Source organism: Oratosquilla oratoria, chromosome 22 (assembly GCF_046742065.1).
Source record: "Oratosquilla oratoria isolate Oo_2021 chromosome 22, ASM4674206v1, whole genome shotgun sequence".
Lineage (NCBI taxonomy): Eukaryota > Metazoa > Arthropoda > Malacostraca > Stomatopoda > Squillidae > Oratosquilla > Oratosquilla oratoria.
Window position 1 is genome coordinate 43,547,023 of NC_134798.1, and position 12,814 is coordinate 43,559,836.

The 12,814-nt window shown below is 39.6% G+C and overlaps 1 protein-coding gene across 7 annotated transcripts in view; it reads right to left on the reverse strand.

Annotated features, from left to right (window-relative positions):
- Ziz (dedicator of cytokinesis protein Ziz) overlaps nt 1-12,814 on the reverse strand; it is a 69,490-nt gene that overhangs the window by 23,208 nt on the left and 33,468 nt on the right. For 6 of the 7 annotated variants that reach the window (XM_076205838.1, XM_076205840.1, XM_076205837.1 and 3 more), the window contains 11 exons: nt 12,384-12,653; nt 12,113-12,273; nt 10,116-10,236; nt 9,456-9,664; nt 8,943-9,084; nt 7,308-7,346; nt 6,512-6,693; nt 4,598-4,678; nt 3,936-4,082; nt 2,463-2,726; nt 405-524 (listed from right to left, as the gene is read on the reverse strand). In XM_076205838.1, the coding sequence (XP_076061953.1) occupies nt 405-524; nt 2,463-2,726; nt 3,936-4,082; nt 4,598-4,678; nt 6,512-6,693; nt 7,308-7,346; nt 8,943-9,084; nt 9,456-9,664; nt 10,116-10,236; nt 12,113-12,273; nt 12,384-12,653 (1,736 nt within the window). The remainder of the gene's footprint in view (nt 1-404; nt 525-2,462; nt 2,727-3,935; nt 4,083-4,597; nt 4,679-6,511; nt 6,694-7,307; nt 7,347-8,942; nt 9,085-9,455; nt 9,665-10,115; nt 10,237-12,112; nt 12,274-12,383; nt 12,654-12,814) is intronic. The other variant, XM_076205842.1, reaches the window with a different exon arrangement.

Consider the following 12,814-nt stretch of genomic DNA (forward strand, 5'->3'; position numbering starts at 1 on the left):
CAGGACAGTATTACGAGTGGGTGGACAGCATAATAGAGGGACAGTCACAGCATAGGGCATTTTAATTACTTTTCTACAAATATCCCAGGAGGAAGAGAATGAGCTATTGTATAAGTCAGTTTTGGCTTTACTCAGTGCTTTAACCTAAAAACCAGGATGGGAAAGCTAGTTTCTTTAACTGGAAATTAACATTTTTATTTTCAGGATCAAGGTTATGGCGAGTACATACTCTAAATGCTTTAAGGAATAGGCCCAAGGCAATGTCACTTTTAACCTTATCAGAACAGGAGCTGAAATATGCAAATAACTCCCTGTATGGTACTCAAGGTCTACTAACAATGTTTCTCTTGGCTACATGCATAAAATATTTTTCAGACCATGACACACAACGGTCAAAATCTAACCTGAAGTCGAAGTTGAAGCTTTTTCACATCTGTAGGTCTCTTGAGGGTAATCTCTCGCAGTTCCTTCACTCTGGTCTCCATTTCGTCAATGGCCACTTCTATCGGAGACATCTCATGGACCTGAAGAGGTTGGAAGCAATGGAAAAAACATACTGTACGTGTAGTGGTTACACACCATAAAATTAAATGTTTTCTAGTTCATCAGGTACACAATACCATCACAGAATTGGCCTAGCAACAGAGGCCAAATGCCCAATGTGACCACCGCATAGAAGACACAGACCACCTGACCATTTATAGAATCATGAATGGTAATCCTAGATAGGAATGATTTATTAAAATGGGACAATGGAAAAACAAGAGGACACAAAAAGAAACTCAAAAAGGATAACTACAGAAGAGATCTGAAAAGAAAGAAAGAAAGAAAGAAAGAAAGAAAGAAAGAAAGAAAAAAAAAAAAAAAAAAAAAAAAAAAAATCTTCCTATATAGAGTACTGGATACTTGGAATAAATTAGATAAAGAAACAGTGTGTGCAAACACCATTCAAGATTTTAAGATAAAACTTGATGCTGAAAGATATAAAGACGGGTCACCACGAGCATAGCTTCCTTCCCATATAATACATACATACATATATATACCAAGGCTTTTTCCCCCTTCCAAGGGAGGTAGCCAAAAAGGGAAAGGCATAAAAACACTCCCACCCATTTCATCCCTAAATACACTCCACACCCCTCCCACCCTCCCTCTCATCTGAGCACCTCCTGGATGACGGGTCATCCCTGCACCCTGCCCACCGCCCTGGGTCAGAAGCAGTGTCGCAAGACACAGCACATCCACAGCAAGGCCGCTTCATTTAATCGGCGACCCCCCCTCTCCGTCCCCCCTTGCATATAAGGAGAGGACGGGGAGAAATCCCTTCGGGCTGCGTCAAAATTTACTCACGCATACTACCCCACTCCCCACCCATTCCTCCTCATGCAATCACAACATCATCCATACACAACCATTCTCCACTCACCTCTGTCTTCCGTCCTCTCCCTTCCTTCTTCAACAGACATTCCCCTCTTCCCCAAAGCCCCCTTCACCCCATCCATCCACCTCATCCTAGGACGTCCCCTCATGTTCACTCCCTCCACATCTGCCTTCCATACCTCTTTTACTATTCTTTCTTCACTCATTCTTTCCATGTGTCCAAACCATCCTAATATTCTTTCATCAACCCTATCTCCCAAATCCTTTTTCACCCCTGTTCTCCTCCTCACCTCCTCATTTCTCACTCTATCCAGCCTAGTAACCCCCACCATACTTCTCAGACACCTCATCTCAAACACATTCAAACTCCTTCTCTCTTCTTCTCTTATGTTCCACGTTTCTGCCCCATACAGTGCTGTTGGCACAATCACTCCATATAATACAACTAGGTAAATACTATCTCTCATTCACTCTACAGACAGCAATACAAGATGTTATGGAACAAATTGCTAGATGCAGTGAAGTCTTTTGAATAACAAAATCGGATTACAGCTCCTTTAGATGCTCTGTGTAGGAAAATAGTAACAGATAGGGCCAGATTTAATCAACTGAATGTAAGATGTCTTCATTGAGTGACTTCTGAGCCAAACTGGTCACCATGGTTGGCAACCTGAGGACAACAATTCTCATGCAAAAGAGAGATGGGGTAAAGGAGTGACTGATCAGGTAAACAGATTCATCATATCAATAATAAATCAATTACCTTCAACTTGAAACACTCCCATTTTTTTTTACTCAGCATGTACAAATAAACTGAAAATGTTCAAATAAAAATATTCTGAGAAAATTCAAATGTGGAATTTTTGAAAGACTAAGAAAACTCTTGATTACAGAATAACTCCAATATTGCAGGCTCCTGTAATGACCTAAAACTTACAATAATGGGTGATGCAAGATTCTCAATATTGAGAGGATAGATTCCACTGTTGATCAATCCTGAAATTAGTTTTGAACAGTTAAGGAGTGCAACCTCAGGCGATTTCTTTATCAAAGCATTAGTACACAAACAAATAAGTACTAACCTCAGTATTTGTAATAGGAATACGTTTCTTCACATATGGGAAAGAGTATTCAGTGGTTAGGATGACTCTACGCTTCCACTGGTCCTCGAGTTTTCCATGTGCTTTGCCCTCTAAGGTAAAGGGAGTCTCATACATGAAGACAGATACATTGTTATTCCTCTCAAATTCAGTCTGTCTTGCACCTCTTTCGTCCTCAGTGAAATAAGGGTTGACGTGGGTTACTTGTACATACGCAAAGCGAGATTCTAGTTCATCTGGATCCACCTGAAGTACAGAGGTAAAATTCAATACACTTGAAGTGAAACAAAATTTGGAACATTCTTTTCCCTTGAACAAGATCTGTATTAGAAAGATCACAAAAGTATGAATGATTTGATCTTCCTACTAAAATATATATATCTTGAATGAATTTCCTTAGATTTTCTTGTAAAAAGAACTTAAGATGGTGATAAGATAATTATTTTTCCTGAAATGATGCTTAATTAACTTTGGTAATCAAAAACAATGTGGGGAAACTTCCTTGAATAAAACTCCTATCATATGGCAGACACATACAAGTTTCAAGATTCAATAAATTTTCATTTACGTAAAAAATATTTGTTTTGAGTCCTGGCATCACTACCCTACCCTTTTGACACTTTAACTACTTTGGTATGATGACGCCTACGTAGGTGTCATGAGGTGAGGTGAGAGTGGGTACATGAGGATGCTGGTGTCAGTGTCTTGATTATATATATATTTTTTAGTTGTTCATGAATTACCCCTGGATTCTGTGAACTGGTTTGCTCATGTTTTCTGTGTTTATTATTATTCAGAGTAAAAGAGAACAAGTAATACAGCAGTGACTTTAACTTTATAATATGAGCACTGTGATGAATCGTACATATGGCAGCAGATGCTGCGCAAGACAATTTGACTCATACTGAAGTGGTTAAGTGTCAGAATATTGACACACATTAAGGTGAGCATACACCAGAGGGCACATGGCTTTGACCAAGACCATCATCTTTGCCCTAAGTCACATTTAAGAATTAGATATAAATGGAGGACTTGATTCTATGACTGAGAATACAAAACCTGCACATTTCTGATTGTGCCACCAGTGCCAAAGACACAAAGTAGGACCAACAATGGGTACCTCCTTGTGGTGGTTCTGCGAGATGGACAGCAAACCTGCCCATTTTCAAAATCTGTCAACTCCTGCATCTCCATCTGGAGGAGCTGACACTGTTTCCAGACTGGATCCAAGATCTATCTATAAACTTTAACTGTATTTCTTACATTTTTTCACACATAGACAGCAGATAACCTGTGGCTGCTTTCCTCCTACTACTTTCAATCAGTAATGTCAGCATTCAATACATTAAGTTTGGTGCTTCTACCAGATCAACGTTTGTATGTATAGGGACCTTTACAAATAATAAAGACATTTTTTAAAACTACTGTATTACAGATCTAGTAATGAAAACTTACAAAGCTGGAATCCATGATCATTTTGACAAGTTCCTTGCCAAATTTTTCACAATACTGATGATAAAGCCGCTCTGAGACCTCAGCCAGAGAGGTGACCTTAGGCTCCTTATACACATACTCCTTGCCAGCCTCATCCTCAAAGCATTGCTGACCATGAAAAGAAATATATATATTCATTACATTGAAGGGAGGGAGGGGGAGACAGAGAGGTAGACACACACACAAACATACACAGAGAATTGTTAATGTCTTAAACTACCATTCTACTTCAAGGTTTTATTTTTCATATGATTTAAAGGATTTAACAGGATTTAAAGTATAACATAGGAATCTAACCCCATATCAAGGAGTCCCTGGAATATTTCAGGGGATGGAAATGGTCCACATACCTTGAAAAGTTAGGAAACATTGGTCTACACATTCTTCTTCAACTCTTATCACCTTTGCATATTTTAGATTGTACAGCATCCTGAACACTAGCTCAGCTTCGTTCACCCAACCCACCCACCTTGATTACTAAACAAATATGAAACCAAAATATATCTCTTATAAATGTATCCCTTGATTCCAGGTACTGGGTTCAATATAAATACGATTACATAAATAAATAAAAAGAAAAATGAGAGGAATTGAAAAAGTATTAAAATATAGAAATATCTTACAGCACCATAGAAGGCCACTCGGTAGTATCGCCCTAACAGCCTCTTCTGCGATGTGTTTACCTCCACTACGCGGGAGTAGGCCTGTGGAAAAGGAACAACAAATGATCAAACCATATTCAAACTGTCATCAAATAATAAACATGAAATTACTAAAGTAAGGAGTTATATAAATATATATATATATACACACATACATACATACATATACCAAGGCTTTTTCTCCCTTACCAGGGGGGTAGCCAAAAAGGACAAGGCACAAAAACATTCCCACCCATTTCATCCCTGAAAACACTCCACACCCCTCCACCCTCCCTCCCATCTTAGCACCTCCTAGATGACGGGTCATCCCTGCACCCTGTCCACTGCCCTGGGTCAGAAGCAGTGTCGCAGGACACAGCACATCCACAGCAAGGCCGCTTCATTAAATCGGCGACCCCCCCTCTCCGTCCCCCCATATAAAGGAGAGGACGGGGAGAAATCCCTTCGGGCTGCGTCAAAAATTTTTGCTCACACACACTACCTCACCCCCATTCCCCCGTCCAATCCACCTCATGCATCACAACATTTTCCATATACAACCATTCTCCATTCACCCCTGTCTTCTGTCCTCTCCCGTCCTTCCTCAACAGACATTCCCCTCTTCCCCAAAGCCCCCTTCACCCCATCCATCCATCTCATCCTAGGACATCCCCTCATGTTCACTCCCTCCACATCTGCCTTCCATACCTCCTTTACTAGTCTTTCTTCACTCATTCTTTCCATGTGTCCAAACCATCCTAATACTCTTTCATCCACCCTATCTCCCAGCTCCCTTTCCACCCCTGTTCTCCTCCTCACTTCCTCATTTCTCACTCTATCTAGCCTAGTAACCCCCATCATACTTCTCAGACACTTCATCTCAAACACATTCAAGTTCCTTCTCTCTTCCTCTCTCATGTTCCATGTTTCTGCTCCATACAGTGCTGTTGGCACAATCACTCCTTCATACAGTCTCCTCTTAGCATCCATTCCCAGATTCCTATTCCTCATTACACTTTATACTCCATCAAGGCATTTACTCGCTTCTCTCAATCTACATTCTACCTCCACCTTCACTCCACCCTTTCCTGCCACATTTGCACCCAAATATCTAAAACTATCCACTTCCTCCAGTTGCTCTCCCTTAATGCTCACTTCCAGATTACTGCCATTTTCACACCTTACTTTTACCCACATTTATCTTCAGCTTTCTTCTATCACACACTCTCCCAAACTCTGTCACCAGCTTCATCAATCCCTCCTCCGATCCTGCCACAAGCGCAGTGTCGTCCGCAAACAACAGCTGGCTCACCTCCCACTTTTCTCCATTTTCCTTAACCATCTCCAATCCCTGACCCACTACCCTTGCATTCACCTCTCGCACCACCCCATCCATGTATAAGTTGAACAGCCAGGGTGACATAACGCATCCCTGACGAAGTCCCACCTTTACCTCAAACCACTCACTCTCTCCATTTCTAATCCTGACACAAGCTCTACTACTCTCATAAAAACTCTTGACAGCTCCCAGAAGCTTTCCTCCTATCCCGTATATCTGCATAACCTCCCACAGTGCCTTTCTGTCTACCCTGTCAGACAAATGAGAGATAAATGGGTGGGGAAGGGCAAACGTTGCCCTAACGTTTCGACCAACTTGGTCTTCTTCATAGGACATGTTGCATTACAAAGGATCACAAGTCTTTATACTCACAGCGAGGGGGAATCCTAATACTCTTTCATCAACCCTATCTCCCAGCTCCCTTTCCACCCCTGTTCTCCTTCTCACCTCCTCATTTCTCACTCTATCTAGCCTAGTAACCCCTATCATACTTCTCAGACATTTCATCTCAACACATTCAAACTCCTTCTCTCTTCCTCTCTCATGTTCCATCTCACCTGATAGAGATGGGAGTAGCACCGAACTAACGCTGGATAATCACGTCGAGCTTCGTAAATGGGAATCAGGATACGATAGAGGTTTCCAAGCAGCTCATACCGCTCAGCACGTTCCACCATATTTGCCGACAGATCCAGTTGGTTGATGAGGGAATCCATGGTGAAGACAGTGTCAACAAGACCTGGTTACAGTCACAGGTATTAAATAAAATTCATCAAATAATTTACAAATTAAATATTTCATTTATATTCAGATTTTACTCATATAAATGATACAACTATATCTGATGAAACTAACTTTTTCTATGTGCATCTGACTCTATAACTAAATTTGAAGAACTGACCAATTATATTTATAGCCTACATTAGTTAGAAATTGTTTCAAAACTGGTTATCTGTTAGAATAACGCACATCACAGAAACAGCCTCAAAGTCTTCACATTTTAACTCCCAATTCTCAGAACATACCAATGCCAGAGAGGAACTCATCAAGCTCCTCTTCAGGATGACTGCAGGAGATGTAACAACATGAAAAGCCACACGTAAAGCAAAAGTAATGTTTTTGTGTCTACAAGTCAAGCAGATAAAAAATCTAAGCTCAGTAAAAATGCAAGTTTTAGATCTACACCATCTAAAAGCTGATTAGTAATGCTCATTCATTCATTTATGAGAAATTAATAAGTGTATTATTGAACCAATAAGCTTAGCAAAACATTAATACAGAAAATCAGATTTTCTTGTCCGTGTGTTAGAAAACAATGCAACACCAACAGATCTGTCTTGTAATGGTACGTACCGTTACGCAAGCGTAGAATCTCTGTGCCACATGCCACATCTACACAGCAGCCATGGTATCCAAGAAAGCAAGTGATGACGGACAAAATAGAAATGGGCGGCAGGCCAGATTGTCAGAAAGCACCACATAGATACAAATGGACATACCTTTTGTTCAAGTGTCCTGAACATATGTCATACAGTGTCTTTATGGAAAAGTGATGTTGTGGATAAAAGCAAGAAACTGTACAAAAAAGGAAAACAGAAACGACAACAAAATACCCAAGTGTATCTGTGAGAGTGGCTTTCACGTTTTCATGCAATGATAGCTCTACAAGTACTTCTGTTGTTGTCACATCTTTTAGTAAGAATGCAACAATCAGTAATGTAAGCCTAATTATTGTACAGCTAATCTGGTTGAGACATTTTGACTGAAGTATATGTAAATTATCTTAACTGATTAATCCTAATCTAAAAATAAACAATATTAAAGCAACTATACAATCACATTGACAAAATAATTCAATAACTAAGTTCTTAATTCTAAAGGTTTGCAATAATTTCTACTGGTTAAAAGAAAAAAAAAGCCTCATAATTTGTATGCAAAGAGTCCTGTAACTTTTTAACATACACAGGACTGAACTGCATAAGCATCACTATTTATATTGCAGATCAGATATATGTGTACACAAAAATTAGCTTTTAAATACTGTGAGTCCTAGCAAGCAACAAGCAAGGAGCTAATATATATATATAAAAAGATGAAGCTCATAATTACTACATTTTAACATAAAGAATCTTCTACTGGCATTTACTACAGAATGAAAAAGCAAGAATAATAGCAATGTGAGACATTGGTGTGTCAGTTTGATGAGGATATTTACAAACTGCAAAAAAAAAATTATTCCGAGAACCTATACTTATAAAAAAAATCTCAAATATATAAGAGATAATCGATTTTAACCCCTTTTGTACCACTTTTATTCTGGCTATCACTAGGCTATTTTATTTGTATTTGTGACAGTAGTGTAGTACAGAAGAATCTAATCATGACTGTAAAACGATTTGTGACTTCCTAGATGACACGAGTCACCATTCTGATGATCTCTGATATGTTTATCCAATTCCTAAAATCCAAAGAACTAGAATGATGGGACTAGCTTCCTCATCTCTCTTACATACATACATACATTATATATATATATATATATATATATATATATATATATATATATATATATATATATATATATATATATATATATATATACACATATACACCAAGAGCTTTTTCCCCCCTTACAAGGGAGGTAACCAAAGTCAAAAGGTATAATTCCACTCCCACCCATTTCACCCCCATCTACCACCCCTCCCTCCCTCTCTATTTTGGCTCCTCCTGGATGACGGGCCATCCCTGCATCTCACCAACTGCCCTTTTACTTTTAGCTTCTTGCAGATACAGTAAAATGTATCCAAATTTCAAACCACTGCCTACACAATGTCTCACATGCTTGACTGGACTGTTTGGATTAAAAAATAATGTGCGCAGCTTGAGTGACACATTTCTGGTTGACACTAAGCTCGGCTGAATTGAGAGAGAGGGAGTGAGAGAGTGCGAGAGAGTAAGAGAGAGAGGGAAGAGAATATAAAAGCACACCTGCATCAAGTCTTAGGTTAGATTCATCATGGGGGATGTTGGGGGAGATGATAGAGAAGGCCTGGCAGCCTTCAGGGTATTCTCCTTGGTGCCGCAAATACTCCGCCATTAGGGCAGCTATGTGCAGCTGACAGAAAGCAGCCTGTAAATAAGAAAATCATCTGTAAGCCTGTCATCTCACTGAAACAAATAATTTTACTGTATTTTTTCTTTTCCATTTTTTTCATCCTTTCATGATAAAAATGAAATTTTTTTTTATATCTTATAAAAAAATAATTGCTATTTTGAATTTCAAATAGAAATCTAGTCCCTCAATAGCAAGTAACAGTCCTTGAGTCCTCTTGTAGATCTCTCTGCCTGAATAAAATGTATGAGTGAAAGGTCAGTTCAAACTTGTAACCCTTTCAGTTGACTGAAATCACCCGTTGCCACACTGAACAAAATCTACAAAGTATCATTGGGCTGATCTGAACAGGTCAAGTTTCTCTAAAAGCACAAAGAAAAGTTGTTCACCTCTGACAAGTCGCAATTCTTAAAGTGGTGCTTGGCCATGGCTTGGAGCCACGTTGTGCGGAGTTCGGGGGTAGACGCATAGGAGGAGGCCAAGGAGTGCTGCAGGTCACACAACATTTCAGGGTCTCTTTCGTGTTCCCGCATTTGAGCAGTTGCCACCAGCACAGTACGAATTCGCTTTGTCAGGTCGCGCACCTCACTTACAAAGCCTGTTTAAAGATGCACACAATATGAGAGAGCAAGAGAGAGAGAAAGGAAAAGAGGGAAATGAAAATAAAAAGAGCATGAGAAAGACAGACAAAAAGATGAGAGAAGATGAGAGAAAAAAAGAGAATGGTGAGAATTTAAAGAATAAAGAATGAAAATTCAAATGAGAGAGGAGAAAGAAAAAGGAAACAGAAATAAGATAAAACAAAGAAAAAAAAAAAAGAGACAGAATAGGAAGAAGGCAGTGGAGGAAGAAGAGGATAAAGAAAGTAGATGGGAGAAAGGTGGAGATGGAGTAATGATTAATAAATGTGCATTTCACTCATACACATTAATTTGATCATTTTCATCTTAATCATAATAAATTTCATCAATGTGGCAATAATCTCCATTATATGCGAGACCTGAATATAACTTAAGTGTGTGGCACAAAATATGAAGGTTTACACTTACCTGTGTTATCCATGGCTTTATCACTTGAAGCGTAGCTGTTGATGAGAGCCATGGATTCTTGGAAGCGTGAGTTGTTAAGGCCCATGACTTCACCGAGCAATTGTGACACAGATATAATCACCTGACGGAAATTAAAACATACATATACACATGTACCAAAGGGTGCTTTCCCCCTTATAATGAGGGTGGCCAGCCAAAGCATACATTCACCCTTCACCTATCCCACACCCAAACCCTGATAGGACACCTGCACACAGGAACGTAAATCTTCCCCACAGAATATCATATCAAAATGATAGGTACACAGTTCTATGCTAGTGCCCTCAACCCCACGCACCTATCTCATTATATCACACAAACACTACCACCCATACATATAAAATGAGCAGCTTACTATTCAAACATATGCCATAACCTACCCCCATACCACACAATACATCCACACATTCACACCCAGATCACTAAACAAGCTCTTCAAGGAAAACCACCAAACTCAATACTTCACCGACATCCTGACATCAGCCTCTGTAAGAAAATTCCTCTCAAGAGAAGTAAATACCACACTGGCATGCTTGGGTTCAGGACGCAATCAAACTGCCACAGATGGAACCACCACACAGTATACAATGAGCACCTCATCATACAATGCCCTCTACTATCGACTCCTAGACAACAACAAAGTATTTCTTCCCCTGAGTGATTTATGGGAAGCTGGTACCTGGGAATCTAAGGTCTCTTGCAAGAGACCTGGGGCAACAGATTGCTAATCTCAGGTCTCTGTAGAGGAGTCAGAGTTTGTTACAACACTCCTAAAGAGTATTATCTTAAATATTTTGTTGACAACAACAAGCACTGCCTTGGTAAAAATATCACATTGAAGAGGCAGTCAGAGGTCTACCTATCTTTACACCAAGAGTTATTTCCCCCTTACAAGGGAGACAGCCAAGTCGGAGGTACATACATACATACATATACCAAGGCTTTTTCCCCCTTTCAAGGGAGGTAGCCAAAAAGGGAAAGGCATAAAAACACTCCCACCCATTTCATCCCTAAATACACTCGCACACCCCTCCCACCCTCCCTCTCATCTGAGCACCTCCTCGGAGGTGATAAAGGAAAAATCTAAGATAGGCTGTAGATTATTATAATATTTTATTTCATTTATTTATATATTCTTATTTATTTATTTATCTATTTATTTATTTATTTATTCTATCCATTTATTTTTTGCTGTATGTATGTATTTTGTATGTGTGTATGTATTTTTTGCTGCACTGCATTTGATCTAGGGCAGTTGGTGGATGTAGGGATGACCCATCATCCATGAGGAGCTGAGATGGGAATGGTGGAAAGGGTGGTGGAGGGGAGTGAAGTGGGTGGGAATAGGTACATGCGTCCGACTTAGCTCCCTCCCTTATAAGGGGGAAAAAGCTCTCAGTATATAGATGTTTTTTTTTATTAAGGATTAATCTCCAATCTGTGTTCCTACGGATTCCAGCGATGGGAGGATACACACCTTCCTCTTGAAACCAGCAGGAATGAGAACCTGTCTAAACAAAAGGGTGGGCAGCAGTTCCCTTATACAATAAGTCCTCGTTATACGGTACATATGCGTTCCTGAAAACCTTACCGCAAATTGAAATTACAGTATACCGAACCCATTATAACAGGTAATAATAGGATATGGCAGATGTACCTTCTCCCTGCTCTTCCCTCTTCAAAATATCTAGCGGATACCGTATCTGTGAATTTTTCTTACCGTAAATAGAATTGAGGGTAGTAATTACTAAATACCGTAACTGTGAATTTACCAGATAAAGAATTACCGTATAAGGAGGACTCACTGTACTGGGGTAACCCAACACAGTTGTAAAAATAAATAAATGAAGAAAATAATAACAAACTGAAAAGGATTTTTCTCCCTACTCTTTTAAATTTAAGACAATAAATTCAATGAACACATTATCACATTACGTAAAACATAGCTCGAAACTAACTTGGAGATGGACCCTGTTAATGCCGGCCCTCCTGGTAAACTCATAATTGCTGCGCATTAAAAGGTACAGGACAGCACAAGCTTCATGCCGCAGGTTAGTCAGCTTGCTATTGCAGCATCTCAGCATTTCAAAGCACAAAGAGCCACAGAGGGAAGCATCACCTGTGTATAAAGCAAGAAAACGGCGATAACAAGAGCACAATAACATCCAACAATATCACTCGGCCACTTTCCACACATTTAAGAAAAGCAAAGTACTCATTTGTCTCTACCTTGAAAAAGCGTCTGAGGAAAGTTGCTTATGAAGGCACGAACAGCAGCAAAGACATGTTTCATTAGGGTTTCTGACTGTCCTAGCTGCAGGAAGAGTAGGTGAAGGGTAAAGACTTGTTTCATGAGTGCATCACAGCCATCAGCAACTAGGTGGTCTCGACAGTGGTTGGTGAAGACACCGAGGACGTCCAACACAATTAGTCCAACCTCTGTGGCCAGATTAGCTTCCTGCAGAGCTCGAAGCCAGCCTTCTCCTTCATGGCTACTCACTATGGGGATATTTAAAATAATAATAATAATAATAATAAAAATAAATAAAATTTAGAGTACATAATTACACCAAAGTCCCTTTCCCCCCATATGGGGAGGGGAGGGGGGGGCAGGGGTTGATTAATTCAATGCACACATACATCATACATATATACACCAA